At 35.6% G+C, this 25,313-nt stretch overlaps 1 protein-coding gene across 8 annotated transcripts in view; it reads left to right on the forward strand.

Moving 5' to 3' along the window:
* Positions 1-739: 739 nt before the first annotated feature.
* LOC111148660 (helicase like transcription factor) overlaps positions 740-25,313 on the forward strand; it is a 54,444-nt gene continuing 29,870 nt past the window's right edge. For all 8 annotated transcript variants that reach the window (XM_022505436.1, XM_022505444.1, XM_022505459.1 and 5 more), the window contains exons 1-10: positions 740-954; positions 2,082-2,289; positions 11,596-11,762; positions 13,255-13,388; positions 14,165-14,262; positions 16,152-16,226; positions 16,815-17,006; positions 19,394-19,489; positions 23,155-23,230; positions 24,266-24,356. In XM_022505436.1, the coding sequence (XP_022361144.1) occupies positions 935-954; positions 2,082-2,289; positions 11,596-11,762; positions 13,255-13,388; positions 14,165-14,262; positions 16,152-16,226; positions 16,815-17,006; positions 19,394-19,489; positions 23,155-23,230; positions 24,266-24,356 (1,157 nt within the window). In that variant the 5' untranslated portion in view covers positions 740-934. The remainder of the gene's footprint in view (positions 955-2,081; positions 2,290-11,595; positions 11,763-13,254; positions 13,389-14,164; positions 14,263-16,151; positions 16,227-16,814; positions 17,007-19,393; positions 19,490-23,154; positions 23,231-24,265; positions 24,357-25,313) is intronic.

Below are 25,313 nucleotides of genomic sequence, written 5' to 3' on the forward strand. Positions count from 1 at the left end.
AAAGCCAACTGTGTAGCTCCGTTCCTCCTATGGTTCCTTGAGGAAAACAAGCTTCTTTCCACCTATTCACATGGGCAGCCACGTGCCTCAGGTGTAGCTGGTCCTGCTCATCACTCCCAGCAATCAACAACTGCTAGAAATTAATATTTCCTTAAAAAAGAAAATGGAAGCGGGGGGGGGGAACCCTGTAAATCTAAATTCCAATTAAAGTCTCCTGAATTCGTTGTGTCTCATAGATTCGCTAGTGACACTTAAAATGAATAGTTTGAGGGCAATCACCCGAGGTTCACCCCAGGAAATGAAATAAAGTATCTCGCTGGTCGCTCCAGGGCTCATAAAATCGCGGAGCTTATTCAGTCTAAAATCCTGCTACAGGTCACATGAGATGAGGTAAGGATGAGGCAGGATGAAGTCAGGCCTGAAGAATGGTTCTGAGACAAACAATGGAAAAGGAGGATCATTCTGCTGCATTTGAAGCTGGGAATCAAACCGAAAACGCAGACACCGCCCGCACGCCACTCTGACTCCTAGGGCCGCGTGGCTTTCCCGCGCGCTCGCCTCGGGGGCGGGGAAGAACCCGGATGGAACCGCCCCTGCAGCCGGGACCCCCTACAGTCTTTGAATCCCTGCGTGGGGCGGAGTTGCCCTCCCTTCCATGCTCTGATTGGTTTATTTCTGTAGGCCCTCTCCTCGCGATTGGGCTTTGCCAGTGTCAGTCACAAAGCGTCACTGGTCTCTTAGATTGTTGCTAGAAGGCGACGGCGTCGACGTCTGACTAGATTCGCGGCGTCTCACTTCCACCAGAGCGCTTTTCCTTCGGCGCTTGGAACCTACCCTCAGTTTCTCGGCTGTGGGGCCTGGAGGGAGGCGTACTGAGGCGGCTCGAGAGCTATCTGGGGCGCCCAAGCGTTCCGTTCGTTACCCGCTCAGCGCCATGTCCTGGATGTTCAAGAGGTGAAGGGGGCGGAGGGGGTGGGGCGCAGGGGGTAACGGCCTGTCGGCGTCCCCAAATGAACCTGACCTTCCTTGCGTTCCCTTCGAGTTCTCCTCGCGTTCCCGGTGCAGCTTATATTCGTCCTGCTGGTGGCTCATATCACTGCGGGAGAAATAAATACATTACCTTAGCTGGCGAGGGGAGGCTCTTCAGGCGAGCCTCATGCCCGGGTTTGGGCATACCAGGAGTTATGGGGGGGCTCTGGGTGGCCCGGGATTCAAAGCTCCGCTCTTTAACTGGGGTCCTGATCAGAGCTTTATTCAGTGAGCACCCGTTAGATGCTCAATGTGCGCTAGACGGTGTGCTCAGAATAAAGGGCCAATTAAGACAGCCCTTGTCCCCAGGTAGCTTACAGTTTATGTGCATGTACATACCTGGAAATACGTATTTGCAATGGAGCCAGATGTATGCGGAGCGTACAAGGAAAACGCGGGGAAATAGCTTCCGTCGTTCTTAGGAGAGTTTCAGGAAGCCCCTCAGTGGACTTCCCCTTATTTTTCATTTTCCAAATTGGTGTACATGCCTCTTCCTGGAACAGTTATCCATGAAAGGATTGAGGGTACCCTTAAAACAATGGGAATGGGAGGCTTGAGGTCAGCTTCCCATGATGGTATGATTTGGATGCCTGAATAAGGGTTCTGTTTGGAGAGAATTAAAATAGTGGATGCTGGACGTATTATCTGTAACCGTATAGATGGCTTCACGTATAATAATAGTTCTATATTTGCAAGTCCTTTCTAGTTCAGTTTTTATTGAAATTTGGTGTGTTATTAGAATTACAGACATATACATTTTAGTTTAAATAGGTAATCATCACTAGGAAAAAGATTTGTGAGCCCTTGTTGGAGTTTTCATTTTGAGTACTCAGTGGGTAGAAGAGGCATTACTGAACAGGTAGGGTTCCTGGAGACCTTTCCCACTCCAATTCCTGCTTTACCCATAGTAGCACTCTGTCCATCTTTATATAACAGTTCCCACTAAAGATTTAACATGTCGAAATAAAATGAGAAAACAGTTGGCCTGTGTATATAACATGGTCTTTGGTTAAATAGTGTATCATTTTCCTGTGCTTTTTCTTTTTTAATAGAGATCCTGTTTGGAAGTACTTGCAGACTGTCCAATACGGAACCCATGGAAATTTTCCACGCCTCTCATATCCAACTTTCTTTCCCCGTTTTGAATTCCAAGATATTATACCTCCAGATGACTTCCTAACTAGTGATGAAGAGCTAGATTCAGTTTTATTTGGAACTTTGAGAGGTCACGTAGTTGGACTACGCTATTACACAGGAGTAGTGAGTATTAGATATTAAGTTGAAATGTATTTATCTTATTAACCTAGAAAAGAATTTGAAGGTGATATGTACAGTTACTACTTATTTTACTTTAATTAGAATGTATCTGGTTAAGAGATAACCAATATTTAATGCCTAATTTTCTTTTGCATTTATATCCTGCTTGTAATATACAGGGCACTTTTTCCTGAATGGTTTCATTTGATAGCTGTAATGACTCAAAGGTAGATAGAACATCTGTTATCCCGTTTTTATAACTGAAGAACTAAAACTTAGGAAGGTTAAATGATTGGCCCAAAAAGCAGATACTTGGGGTACATTTGTAGAGTAACTTCCAAGTCAGTTCTTTGCTTTCTCCCTTTCTGTCCCTTAGCGCATTTCTCTACTTCAGTATTTTTAATTTAGGAAGATTAATTCCTGCTAGATAAGGGAATTGTCTATTTTTAGGTCCTTTTTTTCCCCTTTCTGTAGTAAGACTACCTGTCTCCCAATTTTTCTCCCTATGTCTATCTTACTGTATCTCTATTTGCATGTGTGTGTGTGAGAGACAGAGATAGTACATGATTTCATAGCTGGTGAGAAATTGTCTTTGTTATGGTTATGTAGGATGTTTCTGTGTTATTTGGATGATGTGTCACTAGTTTTATTCTTTATTATGAAATATTTTAAGCATGCATAAAAGTAGAATAGTATAACAAACTCCCATATACCCAAATCCATATACCCAAATCCAACAAATTTTTCTCCCATTTCTTTCATCACTTTTTCTTTTGTCCTTTAGGACAAAAAATCTCTACTGTATGAGTTCACATTCATATAATTCAGTTCGTCTCTCTAAAAAAATTCAAACTTTGTTATTTTCATACTTAACAAATTTAGTAATTCCTTATTACATCTAATAACTAATCCATAATCAGTTTTCTTGATTGTTTAAAAAAGTTATAGTTTTTTTTTTTTTTTTTGAGAGAGAGCAAGCTAGAGCCTGTGGGGGGAGGGTCAGGAGAGGAAGAGAGAGAATCTTATGCAGACTCAAGTGTGGAGCCCCACAAGGGGCCGGATCTCATGACCCTTAGACACTTAACTGACTGAGCCACCTCACCTGGCACCCCTCCTATATTTTCTTTATATTGGAGCTTCTTAGAATATTTTGTAATTGTTTGAAATGTGTTGCTAGGAAATTTCTTAGGAAAGAACAAGATTTCCTAAGTTTCTCTATGTTTCTAATTGTGACATTTATATTAACGGGCAGTTTGGCTAAATACAAAGTCCTTGACCCATATTTTTGCTATGTGATATTTTGATGTTGCATAAAATGTTGTATAGAATTCTGATGACAATATGATTTCTCTCCCATATAAGTGAATTGGGAATTTTTGCCTCCATAACTAAAGGATATTTTTCCTTATCTTGAAAGGTCTTATAATTGCCCTGTAACTTCATTTTTTTCTGTTTCAGAAATTTTTTCTTTAATTATAGCTTTAAATGTTTGCTTTGTTTTTCAGGGACTCCTTCTACCATCTATGTATTAGGTCTCCTCTGCATATATCTGTGCCTGTGTATATGTCTATTGCTGTCTCTGAAATCCTTTTTTAAAAAAATTTAAATTATATTAAAATTTTTTTAATTTAATTTTGTTTTTTCAGTGTTCCAAGATTCATTGTTTATGCACCACACCCAGTGCTCCATGCAACACGTGCCCTCCTTAATACCCACCACTAGGTTCATCTAATCCCCCACTTCCCTCCCCTCCAAAACCCTTAGCTTGTTTCTCAGAGTCCACAGTTTCTCATGGTTCGTCTCCCCTTCTGATTTCCTCCAATTCACTTTTCCTTTCCTTCTCCTACTGTCCTCCATGTTATTTCTTATGCTCCACAACTAAGTGAAGCTATATTATAATTGACTCTCGCTGCTTGTCTTACTTCACTCAGCATCATCTCCTCCAGTCCCATCCATGTTTATACAAAAGTTGGGTATTCATTCTTTCTGATGGAGGCGTAATATTCCATTGTATATATGGACCATATCTTCGTTATCCATTCGTCTGTTGAAGGGCATCTTGGCTCTTTTCACAGTTTGGTGATTGTGGCCATTGCTGCTATGAACATTGGGGCCCTTCTTTTCACTACATCTGTACTTCGGGGTAAATACCCAATAGTGCAATTGCAGGGTCATAGGGAAGCTCTATTTTTAATTTCTTGAGGAATCTCCACACTGTTCTCCAAAGTGGCTGCACCAACTTGCATTCCCACCAACAGTGTAAGAGGGTTCCCCTTTCTCCACATCCTCTGCAACAATTGTCCTTTCTTGTCTTGTTAATTTTGGCCATTCTGACTGGTGTAAGATGGTAGGTATCTCAATGTGGTTTTGATTTGAATCTCCCCGATGGCTAATGATAATGAACATTTTTTCATGTGTCTCTTAGCCATTTGTATGTCTTCTTTGGAGAAGTGTCTGTTCATATCTTTTGCCCTCTGAAGTCCTTTCTGTCATACTTCTTCACTTTTTAATTTTTCATCATTTATTTCCCTTACCATGTAGTTATCCATAAGGTCTGTGCACTTTGTGTTCCTTCTAGTTTTTAATTCTGAAATAATTTTTCATTTCTAATTTTTTCCTGAAATCTATCAGTTCCTATGTCCTATCCATCTCTTTTTTTCTTTTTAAATATTTTATTTATTTGTCAGAGCGCGCCTGCATAAGCAAGGGAAACTGCAGGCAGTGGGAGAAGCAGACTTCTCACAGAGCATGGAGCCTGATGTGGGACTCAATCCCAGGACGCTGGGATCATGACCTGAGCCAAAGGCAGACAGACGCTCAACTGAATGAGGAACCCAGGCATCCCCGTCCATCTCTTCTTTAGTTCTCCTATCAATCTCTGAGCTTGCCTATTTCTGATTTGTGCTATTTTTTTTCAAAACTTGGATTGTTTCCTAAATTATTTTAAGCCATTGTGAAATACTGGATTATGGTTTCTGATTTTAGAACATTTACTATTTGTTGAGCTTAGAATAATTTCTGTGATACTAATAAGCTAATAAAAATATTGAACCCATTAAAAGTAATAATCACTTAAGTTTTTTTATTTTTTAAAATATGTATTATTTATTTTATAAGTAATACATATTCATTATTTTAAAATGGCTAAAAGAAACAACATTAAATCTCCCTGTAGTTTATCATCCTGGACCATAACTTATTCATTTTATTTTTTCACACTTCACTCTGTGAACATAAGCGTGTAAATTGAAATCATATTATGTGTTAAAAAATATGATCGTTATTAGTCTGTGATAGTGGTCACCCTTTTTTCTCCTGGTAGAATATTAGGACTATCTTTTCATGTCAGTACAAATCTATATCATATTTTTAGTTTCCTTATTGATGGGCATTTTGGGGTTGATCACTATTATGAAAATATAATAAAAATTGAGGTATTTAACTTTGCATAGTTATTATTTTCAACTTTTCCAGTTTTATTGAGATGGGATTTACATGAGAATATATACATATTTTTAAGTAAATGATTCCATGAGTTTTGAGAATGATAAATACATGATAATCACCACTCTAGACAAGATGTAGATTATTTCTATCACCCCTAAAAGTTTGGTTGTATTTTGTTGCTCATTTCTGCTCTACCTGCCCTAACAACTACAATCTAATTTCTGTTGCTCACAGTTAGTTTAGCCTGTCCTAGAGCTTTATGCATTAAAGATGCATTAGAGATTTATATGCATTAAATCATACATTATGTACTTTTTAATTCTCATTTCATTCAAACTCAGCATAATTGAAATAGTCAATTTTGGCAATTTATATTTTTAAAGAAAATCATCTAAATTTTCATACTTATTGTTGCAGAGTTGTGCTTAGTAACATTTTAACTGTGTTCATTCTTTGTGCTATATATTTGTGTCTAGTTTTTATCAGTTAGCCTTGGTAGAGATTTAAGTTTCATCTTTTCAAACAACCTTTCTTGGATTTTTCTTAATGGTTGTTATTTTTCTTCATTCTTTCTGTTTTATATCTGTTATCTTATTTTCCTGAAGTTTATTTTTAGATTTTCGATTTGAATGTTTCATTTTAATCTTACTAATAATAGCTTTTAGGGGCATCTGGGTGGCTCAGTCATTAAGCATCTGCCTTCATTCAGCTCAGGTCCTGATCCCAGGTTCCTGGGATGGAGCCCCACATGGGGCTCCCTGCTCATTGGGAAGCCTGCTTATCCCTCTCCCACTCCCCCTGTTTGTGTTTCCTCTTTTGCTGTGTCTCTGTCAAATAAATAAATAAAATATTTTTAAAAAATAATAATAGCTTTTTGGGGCGCCTGGGTGGCTCAGTGGCTTAAAGCCTCTGCCTCCGGCTTAGGTCATGATCTCAGGATCCTGGAGTCGAGCCCACATCGGGCTCTCTGCTCAGCTGGGAGCCTGCCTCCTCCTCTCTGTCTGCCTGCCTCACTGCCTACTTGTGATCTCTATCTGTCAAATAAAATCTTTAAAAAAAAAATAGCTTTTAATCTTTTAAACATTCTTCAAAGTACTATATTAGTTGTATCTCCTAAATTTTGATACAAAAAGTTGGCATTGCTATTTTTTTAAGATTATTTATTTTATTTTTAAAGATTTTATTTATTGTATTTAGTTGAGAGAGAAAGAGCTCCAGTTGGGGAGGGGTGGAGAAGGACAGAGGGAGAAGGAAATGCAGACTCTCCGCTGAGCAAGAATCCTGGGGGCCTGATGTGGGGCTCAATCCCAGGACCCCTGGATTATGACCTGAGCTGAGGGCAGATGGTTAACCGACTTAGCCTATTTATTTGTTTTAGAGAGAAAGCACGCATGTGCGTGCAAGTGCCTCTGTCTGCACTTGAACAGAGGGAGAGCTAGGGACAGAATCAGACTCCCTGCTGAGTGTGGAGCCCTGTGTGGTGCTGGATCTCCCTGAGATCATGACCTAAGCCAAAGAGTCAGTCTGAGGCTTAACTGACTCAGCAGTCCAGGTGCCCCAGGAATTGCTAATTTTTTTTTTTTAACGTGCTTTTTTAAGCTTATGGTTAAATTTATTTCTTGACACATCAAAGTATTTTATAATAAAATAGATGATTTTTTTCCTATTCTAAAAATATTATGATTAGTCGTAATTCTCTCTTTTTTTTGTTTTTAATCTTTTTTTTTTTAATATGTCCTTTTTTGTCTTGGTGCTCAGGTCTTGTTTTCTTTGTTCTTATTGTCTCTAGCATTTTGACTTATATGTTTCCTATTTTAAATTCTACTATCATTAATTACTTTCTACTATCTATCTACTGTCTACTATCAGTAATTACCTATCATCTGTAGTGACAGTTACCTAATTTTAATAAGTGATAATTTATTACAATAAAAGAAACTTATCTAATTTTCTTGTTTGAGATAAAATCTTAAAAATGTTGGTTTTTTTTTTTTTTCTTTTTTGGCCTTTTTGAGGTTGTATATTTCCTGGGATTTGCATAATTTTGTGTAAAAAAATATCAGGCTTGCAGGCATTGGCAGAGAGGATGGGACTGGGAGAGGATAGAGCAATGCCTTATGAATATCTCCAAAGGACTAGAGAGGAATATCTGTCTGATAATCTGATTGGTCAAGCTATAGTGAAAAATCAGTAGACAGATCTTGGTGGTGGTTTGAAGCAGCATTCCCTTGTCTTTTTCAGACAATTAAAAAAGTGATAAATCACTACCATAAAATTCACCATTTTTATTTTTTAAAGATTTTGTCAGAGATAGTGCACAGGTGTGCACACACACACACAGGCTGGGAAAAGGGCAGTCAGAGGGAGAAGCAGGCTCCTTGTTCAGCAAGGAGCGTAATGCAGGACTTAATCCCAGGATGCTGGGATAGTGACCTGACCTGAAGGCAGATGCTTAACCAACTGAGTGACTCAGGTGTCTCAATATTCACCATTTTTTTAAAAATTTTTATTTATTTATTTGACAGAGACAGAGAGATCACAAGTAGGCAGAGAGGCAGGCAGAGGGAGAGGGCGAAGCAGGCTCCCTGCTGAGCCGAGAGTCCGATGCGGGGCTCGATCCCAGGACCCTGAGATCATGACCTGAGCTGAAGGCAGAGGCTTAACCCCCTGATCCACCCAGGCACCCCTACCAATATTCACCATATTTTCAATGTACATAGAGTTGAGTGTTTTTTATTCACAAGGTTATGTAACTATCCCCACTGTCTGGTTCCAGAATGTTTCATCACTCCAGAAAGAACCCTGTACGCATTAGAAATCACTTGCCATTATTCTCTCTCCTCAGTCTCTGGTATCTACTAATTTATTTTCTACTTCTATGGATGTGCCTACTGTATGCATTGCATATAAATTGAGCCATACAATATGTGACCTTTCTGTCTAGCCTTCATTACTGCCATCTTTTGTGTTAATATTCTCTGTGTGCCATTTTAATCTCATTTCTTTTACTATATGTTTTGAGTTGTTTCCTTATTTGCTGCTCTGGGAAATTACAATTAATATCTTAATTCATAAAAATCTAGTTTGGATTAGTGCCAACTTAATTTTAATAGCATACAAAATTTTGCTTATAGATAGCTCCATTTCCCTCATCCCCCATTCCTTTGTGCTGTTAACATAGAGATTACATCTTTATATACAGTGAATGCTCATCAACATGGATTTATGATTGTTTTATGCACTTTTAAATCAGGTAGGAGAAAAAAGTTAACAACCAAAAGAAATTACACTGTTTATATTTACCTAATTACCTTTACCTGTAGTCCTTATTTTTTTGTGTAGATTCAAGTTATTGTCTAGTCCTTTGATTTCAGATGTAGGTCTCTAATATTTCTTATAGGACAGGTGTGCTGGTGGTGATTTCTCAGTTTTTGTTTAACTGGTATGTCTTTAATTTCTCCTATACTTTTGAAGGGTGGTTTTATTGGATATACAGTTCTTGGCTTTAGTTTTTTTGCAAGCACTTTGAAAAGTTATTACACTGTCTTCTGGCCTCTATGCTTTCTAATGAGAAGTCAGATATTTAACCTTATTGAGGATCCCCCTATAAATAAGAAGGAGTTTCTCCTCTTGTTGCTTTCAGCATTTTTTACCACAGCTTAATTATGCTGTGTCTGGGTTTAGATCTCTTTTAGTTTATTTGGAGTTTGTTGACTTTCTAAGATATGTAGATTAACGTTTTTCATCAAATTTGGGGAGTTTTCAGCTATTATTTCTTCAAATATTCTCTCTACCCCTTTTCTCCTCTCCTTCTGAGACTGGTGTGTATCTTAGATATGGTTGCTATTGTCCCACAGATCTCTGAAGCCTGTTCATGTTTCTCCATTCTTTTGTCTTTCTATTTCTCAGACTCTGTAACCATTCTTAGACTATCTAATTGACCTGTCTTCAACTTTATTAATATTTCTTCCTCCACATATCCGCTATTGAGCCTTTCTAGTGAATTTTTTTTTTACTTCATTTTTTTTTTTTAATTTCACTTTTTGACAATAGACTTTGTATTTGGTGAGACATAGTTTTTGTGCATTCCTTTAGTTTTTTAGACATGGTTTGCTTTAGGTTTTTGAACATAACTTTAAATTTTTTTCCTAGTAGGTCAAACATCTGTGCTTCCTTGGGGACAGTTGATAGCTTTTTTCTTATGAGTGAACTATACCTTCTCATTTCTTTGCATGTCTTTTGTTGTTGTTGAAAAGGAGACATTTTAAATAATGTGGCAACAGTAGAAATTAGATATTCTTCTCTGTCTCCAGGGTTGTTTGTTGTTGCTAATTTTGGTAATTGTTGCTTGTTTAATGATTTTCCTGAATTAACCCTGTAAAATCTACTGATGTCTGCACTTGGTTAACTTAGTAGTCAGCTTATAATTATACCAGTCTCTCAGTCTTTACTAAATGAGGGGATCTATGTGCATTTGGGGCACTCTTCAGTTGACAGCGATTCCTTAACATTCATGTCCTGCTTGTTCAGAGCCACAAGTTTAGTCAGAGGTGTGAGCTTAGGGTCTTCTGAAGTCTTTCCCCGATCGTATGCACAGCCCCAGGCATGCATACAGCCCTCTGCTTGAATATGGCCTTCTACATTCCCAGAAATATATTGGAGCTTTTCAAAGCCATTGGAGCTTTTCAAAGCCATTCAGAGATGGACATCTTAGTCTCCAGCTTTCCTTTTAATCTTTTTGGTTATTGTATTGTTTGCCCCAGCTATTACCCACTGCCTGTAAAATTGTTTCTGATAAACACCCACCCAAGGAAGGAGGTTTTTTTATATTGGATGTGCTCAGAGATCAAATAGAAATCACTTTGCAAGTGGAGAACTTCTGGAGAACCATCATACAGGTCAAATAATGACAATTCTTTGGGAATGAATCTATGAAAGATTCTATTCCATTGCACTCCCTTTGGTGACTGCTAGACTGCACCAAGAATTTTAGCAAGTTATTTTTAAATGCTATCATGCAGCTGAGAGCTGGAGAGGGACTAGAGCACTGATGTTTAGCTGTTTTTCTTGAATTAACACCCTTCAGGTTTCTGCAGTCCTTTGGTTGGTTTTTTAGATGTCTGGAAAAGTTGATTCTGACAATTTCTGCCATTTTTTTCATTGCCATTATGGAAGAGAGAATTTTCAAAAGTCCTTAACTCTTCTGTTTTCAGTGATGTCACCCTCAGGCAAATTTTAATCTGGTAGAATCAGAATGGCATGAGTTGAAGGTTGGATATATTTTCTTAATTTCGTTACATTCCGACTTAGAATTAATATCTTTTTCCCTTTTTAGAGTATGGAGAAATCACACTTAGGAACCAGCTTGCTTGGATGTAAATTCTAATTCTGCTACATAATACCCTTATGACCTTGGTCGAGTTACTTAACTTTCCTGTGCTGTAGTGTCTTCATCAGTAAAAAGGGTGTAATGATAGTACCTACCGATAGAGTTGTGAGAATTTGAAAAGTATAATCTATGTAATGTACTTAGAATAGCGTATAATAAGCACTCAATAAAGATCACCTGTTTTCGGAAGTTAGGATGTTGAAAATTTTAGTGTGACTCTTTTATTTAGTTTTGAATGTATCATGCAGATATCAAGGATCTTTTAACTTTCCAGTGAATGTAAGTTTAAAAAATACTATAAAAAATATTATAAAATATATTTTTATGTTAGTATACAAATATAAGTCTAATAAAATATACATTTCTTATATGCTGTTATTAAGTATTAAAAAATAAATGGGAAGCCCAGAAAAGTTTAATGAAGAAAGCTCCTATTGCGTTTATTATTTATAATATTATCTGTTTATTATTAGGTTAATAATAATGAAATGGTTGCGTTACAACGAGAGCCCAATAATCCCTATGATAAGAATGCAATTAAAGTAAACAATGTAAATGGAAATCAGGTTGGCCATTTAAAGAAAGATCTTGCAGCTGCATTGGCCTATATCATGGACAACAAATTGGCACAGATTGAAGGGTAATGTATTTTCAGAGTTTAGTTTTAATAATTAGAAGTTGTGATCTTTGAATTTGTTAAGAGGCTATATAGTTGCCCTTACAACTTTTATCACTATGCCTTTATTGTGTGTTAATAAATGTGTTAATTCTCTTCCCATTTGCCTCCACTACCCCAGCCATGAAACAACTATGCTCTTACTTTTCTACTAAATTATTACCATGGAGAATAATAGACTTTGGCCCAAATATTAGGAAGTCCACACCATGTGTCCAAACTTTTTAGTGCATCGATTTGGGAGTTTGAAAGTGTTTAAATCAGAGGTTGTAAACTAGTAGCCTGTGATCATATGTAAGTGAGTTTCATTTTGCCTACATAGTGTTTTGTAATTTTTCATTCGTTTCTAATATTCAAATATCTGGATATTCTACATTTTATACAAGTTTATTTTTTACCTAATGTAAAAATTATTTATATAGATTTATCTTGACAAATGGAAGATCTGACCTTCATTTTCACAGGGCATTAGTTGACTGGAACAGAGTAGCAGCTGCTACTTTAGGCAAGGCCTATACGCTCCCAGTTCTACCACCCCTTCCTTTTTTAAAACTCCCAGTCTCCTTGGTTACCTTTTTTTCTCTTTTAGGCATTTAGTCTGTGATCTCAACTTTAAATATGGAATGTTTAGAATATGAAAAGGTGAGGTTGGATGATAAATACTGAGTAATGTCTTCTCACTTGTTTTCTCCATTCTCAGTTCATTAAATTTTTTGGATATTGAGAATAAATTTTTAGTGAATCCTGGGTCAAAAATGCAGTTGACCCTTGAACAACATGGGTTTGACCTGTATGGGTCCACTTAAATGCAGATTTTTAAAAAATAAATGCAGTATAGTACTGTGAATGTATTCTGTCTTCTTTATGATTTTGTGAATGTTTTCTTTAGCTTACTTTAAGAACACAGTCTTTCATGCATATAACCTACAAAATATGTGTTAACTATGTTATTGGTAAGGCTTACAATAGGCTATTAGTAGTTAAGATTTTAGGGTGTCAAAGGTTATATGTGGATTTTTGACTGCATAGGGGGTCAGTGTCCCTAAACCCCATGTTGTTAAGGGTCAGATGTAGTTCTTGCAAATCATTCCCCATTCTCCCAGAATTGGTTGCTACCCTCAGTGGTTCTGTTAGTGAAAGCTCTACCCCAATTAAACTTACTATTGTACCTATCTTACAATCTCAGTTATAGGTTACCCTGCTTTATTCTATCTTTCAGTTTCTTCTGACTTTCTGTTCCAAAAACAGAGGAACAGAAAGTGATTGTTGTTGATACTGTCCCTGTACTACTTCTGTCTTTCTAGTTTGCCTATAGAGTTCCTTCTTATTTCACTTCCTTGCAAAATTTGAATGAGATGCTTACAATATTTCATAGTCACATTCTTAATGGAAGTAAAAAATAAAACATTTCTAATTTTCTCTCTCTTCTTTTTTTTTTTTCTCTTAAATATAATAGGGTCGTTCCTTTTGGTGCAAACAATGCCTTTACCATGCCTCTCCATATGACTTTTTGGGGAAAAGAAGAACATAGAAAAGCGGTTTTAGATCAGTTGAAGAAGCATGGATTTAAATTGGGTCCTGCACCAAAAAGTAGGTTTAGAGTTTAAGCTCCTATTTTTTTGCTATTTTAAGATGTAGGAATTGTAAAACATTTCTTCTCTTGAGAAATAATTTGAGTTTGTTTGGCTAAACTGATTTGTGTGTTGAAGGCTCTGAGTTGTAACTCAGAAATCGTTTTAAGGAAATACCTGATTTTTTTTCCTCTTTATTTTGAAATTATTATAGCTTCATAGGAAGGTGTGTGTGTGTGTGTGTGTGTGTGTGTGTGTGTGTACATGCACACACACACACTATGTACAAAGAGGTTCTGTATTCCCTTCCCTAGGTTTCCCCAATGATAATATCTGGAAATCACTGATTTTAAACTTCATCTTTGAAAAAGACAAAAAGAATCTCCCAGTAGGAAATGAAGAACTATTATTTATTTGGCAAGAGTTTGTTTAAAAATGTGGAATTATTTTAACAATGTATTTTTTAATGACTTTTAGGGTTTTTGTTTTGTTTTGTTTTGTTTTTAAGATTTCATTCATTTATTCGACAGAGAGAGAGCTCACAAGTAGGCAGAGAGAGGAAGGGAAGCAGGCTCCCCGCCAAACAGAGAGCCCAACACGGGGCTTGATTCCAGGACCCCAGGATCACAACCTGAGTGGAAGGCAGAGGCTTTAATCCACTGAGCCACCCAGGCGCTCCTGACTTTTAGTTTTTTAAAAAATCTTTTAAATATATTTCGAACACAGGTTCTAAATGTCACTTACTAAAAGATAATTCATTTGATGATTTTATTCTTTTCATTTTGTAAATTACAGCTTTAGGATTTAGTTTAGAAAATAGTTGGGGCTCTGGAAGAGCTGGACCAAGCTATAGTATGCCAGTTCATGCTGCAGTACAGATGACAACTGAGCAGGTATGCTGCTTTTTTATTTTATAATCTAAAAGTGAATTTTAAATGTTGAAGATAGTGTTTAAAAAAATAAGATAAATATGTATGTGCTAGTATTTGTGATCTTCGGGTATGTTAAGTTATGAAACATGTTATAGAATATATATTAAAAACTTTTTAAGATTTTATTTATTTTAGAGAGCAAGTGAGGGCAAGCATAAGCAGGTGGGAGGGGCAGAAGGGAGAGAGAAGCAGACTCCCTGCTGAGCAGGGAACCTGATATGGGGCTCAGTCCCAGGATCCTGAGATAATGACCTGAGCTAAAGGCAGATGCTTAACCAACTAAGCCATGCAGGCGTGCCTATGTTAAAAACTTTTATGTGAAAAGAAAGCAGTGATAAGGAATGCATACACATTCATACATATATTAAAACACATGCATTGTTGTATATGCATGGGATGTTTTAGTATGTTTTGATGTTTTTATATTATTTGGATTTTTTTAAATGTTCAAATATCTTAAAAAATTGAAGCTTGAAACTTGTTTCAGTAAGTTTGCAAATGGAATGCAAAAAAAATTCTAAATCGTAGGCATTAGTGTAGTTCTTACTTTGTCTAATTTGTAATCTAAGATACTATTAGGCTAAGTTAATTTGGGAAAAAAAGAATATAAAATAAATTAATGGAGATCAGTCTATAAGTACATCAGTTTTTGTTTTGTTTTGTTTTGTTTTGTTTTTGTCTCTACCTATCTCTGTTAGCCTTTTTGTCTTGTAATTGTAGTTATCATATTTTACCTGCTTGTTAGTAGGGCTTGAGCCTGTGTCTGGTGGGTAAACCCCAGGTTACCTCTAACTTTTTTGACTTGGCCTGATATCTTCTGGGCTACTGCTTTATAGTCATGTGCTTATTTATAAAAGTAATTATAACACATGTTGTTACAGAATTAGATTAGATCAGTTTAAAGAACCAACTAAATTAGCATAAGAGAAAAATCATCTATTAACATTTTGTAGCACATAGCAAGTTGTTTGCAGTAATAGTAAATGAAGTGTCATTGACATAGGAAAAAAGTCAAATAAATGTACCTGGTAGGATCTGACAGAATGTTTTGAATACAATTAATAGAATCACAGAATTGCAATGGCAGAAGGAACCTTAGAGACACTCTAAATCTAAATTATCCCTTTCATTTTCTAGGAGTGAGATATAGGCAATAAGGGTTAAATCTCTTGCCCAGTGTTATGTACAGATTTTTTTTTTTTTTTAAAGATTTTATTTATTTGAGAGAGATCACAGGTAGGCAGAGAGGCAGGCAGAGAGAGAGGAGGAAGCAGGCTCCCCGCCAAGCAGAGAGCCCGATGTGGGGCTCGATCCCAGGACCCTGGGATCATGACCTGAGCCGAAGGCAGAGGTTTTAACCCACTGAGCCACCCAGGGGCCCCGTTATGTACAGATTTGTGACAGAGCTGTGACAAACCCTAGATTTATCTCATCCGTATTCTTTTTTTTTTTTTTTAAGATTTTATTTACTTATTTGACAGATAGAGATCACAAGTAGGCAGAGGCAGGCAGAGAGAGGGAGAAACAGGCTTCCTGCTGAGCAGAGAGCCAGATGCGGGACTCGATCCCAACACCCTGAGATCATGACCTGAGCTGAAGGTGGAGGCTTAATCCACTGAGCCACCCAGGTGCCTCTCATCCATATTCTTTTGATTGTAACACAGTTCCTCTTACACCTAAAGCATCTATTCATTCTGCCTTCAGTGAGCAGTGTAGCAACTCAAAGAATGTGTTAGGTACCTTTTGGTATTCAAATCTTTTAGTTAATTAAATGATTTGGGAGCTCTGAATTAAGTGAAATTATTTTAATTGGTTTGTTTCATGATGTTTCTTGTTCCTATTTGTTGTAGCTTAAAACAGAATTTGACAAATTGTTTGAAGATTTAAAAGAAGATGATAAAACTCATGAAATGGAACCAGCTGAGGTACTGAGCCAATATTTTCTACTTGTGTATGTATGTATGTATTTATTTATTTAACTTTTAAAAATACTTTATTTAGAAAGGGAGAGAGCATGCTTATGTGAGATAGAGGGAAGAGGCAGAGGGGGGCAGAGAGAGAATCTCAAGCAGACTTTGAGTATGGAGCCTGATGTGGGACTCAATCCCATGACACCAAGATCATGACCTGAGTCGAAATCAAGAGTCAGACACTTAACCCTCTCAAATCAGTCTACAAATAAATCAGGGTTTTTTTTGGTCTCTACCTATCTCTGTTAACCTTTTTGTTTTGTAATTGTAGTTATCATATTTTCCTGCTTGTTATTAGTAGGGCTTGAGACTTTGTCTGGTGTGTAAACCCCAGGTTACCTCTCTAACTTTTTTGATTGGCCTGATTTCTTCTGGGCCACTCAGGCACCCCCCAATATTTTTTATTTAGAACTATTTGGAATTTTAAAATACAATGTTAATCTGTGTAGTTTTTAGTACAAGGTCAAGTGTTTTCCAGAATCTGCATGGAGAAAAAGAGAAGTCTGGTTTTATTTCTATTTAAGACCTTCCTTTTATTTATAGGCTGTTGAAACACCATTGCTTCCACATCAAAAACAAGCTCTAGCTTGGATGGTTTCACGGGAAAACAGTAAAGACCTTCCGCCATTTTGGGAACAGCGAAATGACTTATACTATAACACAATAACAAATTTTTCTGAGAAGGACCGACCAGAAAATGTCCATGGAGGAATTTTAGCTGATGATATGGGTCTGGTAATTATTTTTTTTTCTTGAGTTCATAAAATTTTATTTTGTAATTAAGATTTTATAGAAGGTAATTTTGAAGTAGATAGGAATATGTTGGTGCCAGTATGGGACTAGATTTCACTTTCAGTATAGAATAATTTTCTCTATTTCACTTAAAATGAGACTATATTTTTTTGTTTGTTTTGGTTTATTTTGTTAAGGTACAAACAATACAATATTCATACAATAATGTATGAATGTATTTTCAGTTTTCTTTGGAAATTCGAGGTAGCTTATCTTTCATGGATCTTTACAGAAGGGAGGGAAAGACAACAATGTTACATGGAATTGTTTGTATTCTATCACAGTATTATGATATACAGAGTATTAAATATATATTTGTGATTCCTTACACTAGCAGTTTTAATACTTTTTGGTCTCAATAACCATTACATTCTTAAAAATTTTTGACAGTCCCAAAGGGCTTTTTGTATTTATGGGTTATATCAATATTTATAGTATTAAATATTAAAGTAAAAATTTTGAAGTTAGTAATTTAAAAACAATAAACTCATTACTTATTAACATACATAGCATATTTTTAAATGAAAAGGGACTATTCCAAAACAAAAATAATTTAGATAAGACTGGGATTGTTTTACATTTTTGCAAATCTCTTTAATGTTTGGCCCAAGAGATGAATTCTGAGTCCTCATAACTGCTTTTTCATTCATTCTGTTGATAAGGTGTTTTGATGCAGGTACATAAGGATTAGTTCTCACACAGATACGAAGTTGGGAAACATAAGGAGTATCTTAATAGTCTTTTTAGATAACTGTGTAATTCTTTGGTACAACAAAATTAAGCAAGTATTAGTTTATTAATGGATAACAGTTACAACATGGAACTTAAAAATGGTATGAGTGAGCTTTTTGTACTCTCTTGCATTAAAATCCATTGGTGTAGCTTGCACATTGAATGAATATTGCGCTTATGCATAATTTTATAACATCAGTCATTGCTTATTTGGAAAATACTGGTTCATCGAGTTACACAGATCTGCCAGATGTTGATACATTTCATTATATAGTATCAAAAGTTTATATTCTTTGATAGTACTGCGAATCTTATTAGAAAGGCATCTACATTTTGGGAAGCTGCTGTGCTCATGGTGTCAGATACAAGTTTTAACCCACGGAGCCACCCAGGCACCCCCAGATACAAGTTTTCCAACATTTTAATTTTTGCTTGAAGGTTCAGATTTTATCACTTACAACAAATCTGTCAATTATTTTCCCTTGAAGATAGCTGTACTTTGTTAATTTTTCAAAAACGTCTGCCACTCAGTCATGAATAACTGATTGTTGGTCATTCTTTTAAGTAAAAATAGTGATGCATGGTGCTAGTTGAGCTTATAACCTCAGTCTCACAAGTCATTTTTCTCTAGATAGCCCTCATATTTTGGTGTGGAACCAAGAGTATTTTGATGTGCTCTTCCCATCTTGTTATACTTAAGAATATTTACATGTATACTTGAGGTAAAATTTAATAAAAGTCATGTGTACTGCTTCATCAAGAATATTCTCATAGAATATTCTTATAAGTAGAATTTTTTTTTTTCTTTGTAATATGTGAATATGTGGCAGCCAAGAATACAATGACCACTAGTATGATGTAGTGCCAGCTGCTTTGTTTTCATGCTAAGGCACCAATGGTTTTGTCCATAATTCCCTTTTGTGGCATTACTATAGATATCAACACAAATAAGGTCTTAGCAGTATTATGAAAATAGATTTGTACATGCTGCTGAGAGGGTCCTGGGAAACTCCAGGACCTGTGGGCTACACTTAGAAAACTGCTGCTTTAACTATTTTAAAATTGCCAAAGAGTTATTTCTGTATTGCTAATTATAAACTGAGCTATGGAAAGTAATGAAAAGTTACGTGCTTCTATTTAAGAAAAATGCACAAGAAATATGTCGTTTGTGCTTTGTTGATAAGTTAAAGCTTTTGAGTCTTAACAGTGATCTTTAAGTGAAATTTAATAAAATTATCTCATGTGCATACTGGAATTACTAATCATTTAATTAGCTCTGAACTACATGGCAAGCAAAGTTGTAGTTTCATGATAAAGTTATTAGTTCAGGGTTAAACATCTTATAATAGTCTTTCAGGGATGCTTATAGTATTTTATAGAGTAAACCATTTAATAATTCTTAGTAATACAGTGTGGGAAAGCATTTCTTAATCAATAAAGTACTTTTTATTAATATGTAGATTAATACAATAGTATGCTTCTGTGACCTTGAATGCTATATGATTTTGCCCACTTGATTTTAAAATTGGTTTTGGAATGTTCTCTGGTTAACTAGGTTTCCGAATCTGACCATTTGTCTTTTAAAAACATTTTTAAAGGGCAAAACTCTGACAGCCATTGCAGTTATTCTTACCAACTTCCATGATGGCAAACCTCTTCCTATTGAAAGAATTAAAAAAAGTCAGCTGAAGAAGGTAAAGTTGAGTGTGTTTTCTCCAAAGTCCCTGGTTCATTTTAATTTTGTCATTAAAAAATAATTTGCCAAAAAATTGATAATATCCAGTGTTTTTAGAGAAATGATGAATGGCCTCTCTTATGTGTAGCTATAAGAGTGAAAGTTGGGTATTGTGTTTTTGGGGGTAATTGGGTAATATATATCAAGAATCTTAAAAGTGTTTATAAATCTGTGACTCAGTAGTGCCATTTCAGAGAAGTTATGTAAAGAAGTTATCAGGGGGGTGCTTGGGTGGCTTTGTCAGTTAAGCATCTGACTCTTGATTTTAGCCCACGTCTTGACATCAGGGTTGTGAGTACAAGCCCTGTGTTGGGCTCCACACTGGGCAAGGAGCCTACTTAAAAAAGTAAATTTGTTTAAAAAAATAAAGAAGTAAGTAAATCCTCAGAAATCCATTTTTTTTCCAGAGATAAAAGTACAAACTTTTTCCTCTATGCCTTATTTAAGGCAGAAAAGAAACTCCTCCCAATAAGTTATATTATTATATAGCCTTAAAATTTAATATTTTGTAACTATAAAATCCTATTTTTGAAGAACACTTATTTTTATATTTCTTAGTTAAAAGAAAAAAAGAGGCCAGGGACACATTTGTGAATAGAGTTGAGTCTCATTTTATTTTATTTATTTATTTTTATTTATTTTTAATATTTATTTATTTGAGAGAGAGCAAGACAGCATGCACGAGTTGGGGAAGGAGCAGAGGGAGAGGGAGGAGCAGACTCCTGGCTGAGCAGGGAACCCGATGCAGGACTCAATCCCAGGATTCTGGGGTCATGATCTGAGCCAAAGGCAGACACTTAACTGACTGACCTCCCCAAGTCCCTGGGGTCTCATTTTAGAAAGGTGTATTTATGTATGTATGAGTCTAAATGTAGTCATACATAGTGACAATCATGTCCTAGTGATGATAACAAGGGTGACTTTCTTGATACTTAATTTATATATATTTTTTCATATTGCATATAAACATGCTTCTACTCAGTTTCTAAGAATAACAAGTGAATTAGTTTTATAGAAAAATAAATGTTATTAGAATGAAACAGTTATTTTCCATTTTCAGCTTAAAATTCAAAGAACTTAAAGTAGGGAATAATAGCAAAAAGCATATACAAAATACCTCTTCTTTAAATTTTTTTTTAACGTGTTTTGACTTAATTTTTGACTTTTTTTTTAAACTACTGCTCTTCTAATTTTTTAGTTTTCAAAGAGGCTGTGTATCAGTTTCCTGCCACTGTTTATTCAGAGTCTGTATTATTAATTTCTCCACCTTGGTTGCATTTCCTACTTTGTACTTTTGTTGGAATTTAACTCTGTTGTCAAATATCTGGGATTCAGTTCCTTACCATGAGTAGTTTTGATACTTTATATCCTGTTTTTCTTACATTTTGTTATTAAAACAGAACACCACAACGCAAGACAACTTTCAGCTTCAGTAGCAATTATTAGCTTAAAAAATTATCTATTACCAGTAAGGCCTCCCCCCAGCTCCAAAAATCAGCCATGCATTTAAGGTGTTACGTAGCAGGAAGGTGTTGTGTTTCTGCTTTGTCAAATTTATTGAAATTGAGGCTGAAAGTGTGATTTCCAGCTAAGAATTTATTGCAACAAAAATATTACAGTTTTAAATAGATTTAGCTAGTCCAAGCTTATAGAGTGAAATGTCATTGATTTAAGTTCCATTAGTTTGGAGTGTAATATGACTTGATAGGTTTGGACATTGTAGATGGCTTAATTTTGAACTCTGTGTAGAAAAAACTTGCTGAGCAAAATCATTTCCTGTAAAAGAATAATGAGGGGCTCCTGGGTGGCTCAGTGGGTTTAGCTTCTGCCTTCAGCACAGGTCATGATCTCAGGGTCCTGGGATCGAGCCCCTCGTCAGGATCTCTGCTGAGCAGGGAGCCTGCTTCCCCCCTCTTTCTGCCTGCCTCTCTGCCTACTTGTGATCTATCGCTCTCTCTCTCTCTCAAATAAATAAATCAAATCTTTTTTTTTTTTTTTTAAGATTTGATTTATTTATTTGACAGAGAGAGACCCAGCGAAAGAGGAAACACAAGCAGAGGGAGAAGCAGGCTTCCTGTTGAGCGGGGAGCCCGCTGTGGGGCTCGATTACAAGACCCTGGGATCATGACCTGAGCCGAAGGCAGACACTTAATGACTGAGCCACCCAGGCGCCCCTAAATAAACGAAATCTTAAAAAAAAAAAAAAGAGTAATGAGCATCCTTTATTTGTGGATAAACTGTTAGGTTCTTTTTTGCTTTTGTTTAATAAATGGTTGAACTAATTATTGAAGAGGAGTACATAGAACATTTGATGAAAAGCAATTTTAGTATCAGTTTCTTATATCGGGTATTGTACATTAAGTGATGAATCACTTCAGTTCTATACCTGAAACTAATAGTATACTGTTAACTACCTGGAATTTAAATGAAAACTTGGAGAAAAAAATAAGATCATTTATCGAGCTTGTGAAAAAAAAAAAAAAAGGAAAGAAAGGTGTAATACTGTTATGATAAAAATGGCAATTTTGGACTGCAGTGTGTTAATTTTATAATGCCTATGCAGTCTTAGTGTAAATATTTGACATTGATTAAAATAAAATATCCTGAGCTCTGAAAAAATACAAATAACAATTACTTAAAATAACTATTTAACATGATTTCTAGATATGTTATATTTAAAATTTTCAGCTTATTTAGACTCATATCATTAGAAGGGGATGGATCTTTTCATCTACATTTTTAGTAAAACTTGTAGGATTTTAGAAGATGTTTCAAATTGTATTTTTTAATACTAAAATTATCCTTTCTTATCCCAATCTCAGCAAAAATTACTTTGTACTCCTGCCTCCCAGTCCTATTCTCTATTTGATATGACTTAATCACGTGCCTTTCTTTTTTAATGGGAAGAATTAAATTCACCCCAATTGGCATTTGTCATTTGTACCTACAGAATGAAGTTAAAAATTAAAGATTAGAGGAACCCTACCCTTTTAGATTCATTTAAAAATATTTTTACAAAGAACTGTAAATTTTTACTTCTATAGAAGTTTTGGTATTCATGTATTCTATATGTACACTGATAGATTTTGAAACAAAGGGATATACATGAAGGGAAAAAGAAAAAGTCAGGGTTGACAAGAAAATCCCTAATAGAGTATGATAGGAGGTACTCTGAAACCTGTACTCTTGTTGTCTACCCACCTTGGCAATTCTGGAGAACAAGGATGGCAGTGGCAGCCTCATTAAAGATAAGTTATTTACTGAGTAGGGACTCTTGGCTAAAAGTTAGTAGTCTGAGAATTCCTTTTAATTCTAAAGTAAATTTCCATTTCATGTTTAATGTTTCTTACAGTAATTATATGCCATTTATAATTGAGTTTTGCTATTTGTATTCCTTTTGAACAGATAAAGACCAACTAGTTTTCACTTTTGAGATACCTATGAAAACATTTTTAATCTATTTATTTTTTCCTCTTCACTTAATGCACCTCCCCGCATTGCTCCAGAATGGAGTACCAATCTAAGTAATCTTTAATATGTAAAGTAAAGCAATATAAAGGATGCATTTTAAGTTTATTTAAAACTGACAGCAATGCTATGTAAGAAATATGCCTTTTCATCCAGGAGTGTAATGTTAACGATCAATCTATGAAACTTGGAGGAAACAATACCAGTGAAAAGGCAGATGGACTAATCAAAGGTAAGGTTTACTTTTGAACATGATCCTGTATTTACATTTTTCCAGTCTGATGATGTAATTTGAGCTCTGGCTTTGTAATATGTAAAAATTTTAGGATCTCTTCTAAAAATCTCATGAGAACTGGTAGTCAGGAAAAATTTCATCAAGGAGGTCATGATGGAATTGGGTGGTTGTACACCAGTTGGAGAAGCTGAGGAGAACATTTTGGTTGAGAAGAAATTACATGAAAGGGCAGTAAAAACAAAACAATAGGAACATAAAGCATATTTTGTTCTGAGACCTCAGAATAATTTATGGTAATTGTAATGTACATGGACAATAGCAGTTAAGGGTAGAAAGATAGGTAAGAGCCAAATTGTGAAGTAGAGGAGAACTGAAAAGAGATCTCTGGATTTAGCAGTTACATAGCTGATTTAGCAATAAATTCACAAAATTAATCTTTGAAGTTTGGTTAGAGTGGAGCAAAACCAAAAACATTTTAAGATCAGTAGGTGAAGACTTGGAAATAACAGTTGTTATTTATTATGTATTTTGCTAAGTTTGAAATAGAAATGGAAAAATAGTTAGAGATGAAGGTACAATTGAAAGAAATCCATGGATAGGAAGAGATTTTGGGTACCATGTAGAGAATTTGTAGGCCTCTGTGGGGGCAGTGAGATCAAGAGAATAGATAGGTGAGTTAATGTTAGAAGGAAAGGAGAAAGTAAGGTTGATGGAAAATATAGATAATTGAGGGAATAAAATGTAGGAAAATTAGGGGTTTATAGAAGATAGCATTTGATTTTCTTTGTGAAGTGAAGTAGATCATCATCTGGGAGTCAGAGGAGTTAAAAGAGTCTAAGCACAGGTTCCAGTATGGTGTAGACCTTTGTGGTGAGGGGGTAGAGAGAGGAGCTGGCCGATTGAAAGAACAAGAATGAAGATATTTAAAAAGTTGAACTATTGATTTGGAAAACCAAGGTTTTAAGGATACTGCTAGTAGTCAAGACAATTTACTAATACTCTGTATATTTGTCCTTTTCTTTGAAATGAAAGGATCTAGATGTAGTGGAGAACCCAGTATTTCAGATGTCAAGGGAAAGAATAAATATCCCAAGTCAGAATTGTCTAGCTCCCGCCCCAAAAGGTAAACTTTGCTATGGTTTGATTGTATGTAATGTTTGTTTAAACTCTTTCTCCATTTTCTTAGATATAGGAGAGAAATATGACCATTTATCTCAGTTATATAGTTCTTTCAAATTCATTCTGTTACTTAAAACTTCCAAAATCACTGACTTAGGCAGGTAGGTGTTCTCATTTTATAGGTGAAGAAAAGTAATACTAATCTATGAAATAAGTGAATTGGTAGTTTTTAATAATTACTTATCTTTCTACCACCTTTTTTCTATTTCTTTCACATAGGAACTAAGATCTAGCTCCTAAGGTTTTTTTTTTTTGTTGTTGTTGTTGTTGTTGATTTTAGAAGAGTTTTCTTTATATTTTGAGGGGATGAAAACAGACAGCTATTAGATGATTTAATAGAAGCGCTCTTTGCTCATCGCAGTTGTCATTTCACCTTTAGAAATAAGACGTGATGAGGTTTTTTTATGGAGAGTATTATATTAATGTAAACTAGAGGGAGAATTTGAATAAAATACATAATGCTCCTCTGATCTTAACTTGAATCTGTTCACTTTATAAATTTCATTTACCCTCAGAAGTAGGTCTACATACTTGGCTTTTTATATATTGTCTGCCATAATATCTGTAGGTGGGACCACAAAACTGAGTCTGTATTAGCTAGTCCAATAAGGATCTCAAAACTGGGGCTTTGTTAATTGTTTTCTGTCATTAATACCTGTCTAAACTGAGCACAAATCCAGGACTCCTCAGTTTCTCGTATAGATCTAAAATCTTACAACTCTGAACTGACCATGAGCATGAGAACAGCACTGTTAGATTCACCAAATAAGATATAAAGGACATGGAAATAGTAATGAGGCCGTGGAGGAAAAAGTAATAACTAACACACATAGGATAGTTAATACATGTGCGTTTACTATGCAACAGGCACTGTTCTAGGGACATTGCATATTGTAACACA

The sequence above is a fragment of the Enhydra lutris genome, unplaced genomic scaffold (genome assembly GCF_002288905.1).
Source record: "Enhydra lutris kenyoni isolate GAN:26980312 unplaced genomic scaffold, ASM228890v2 scaffoldscaffold2, whole genome shotgun sequence".
NCBI classification, from domain to species: Eukaryota; Metazoa; Chordata; class Mammalia; order Carnivora; family Mustelidae; genus Enhydra; species Enhydra lutris.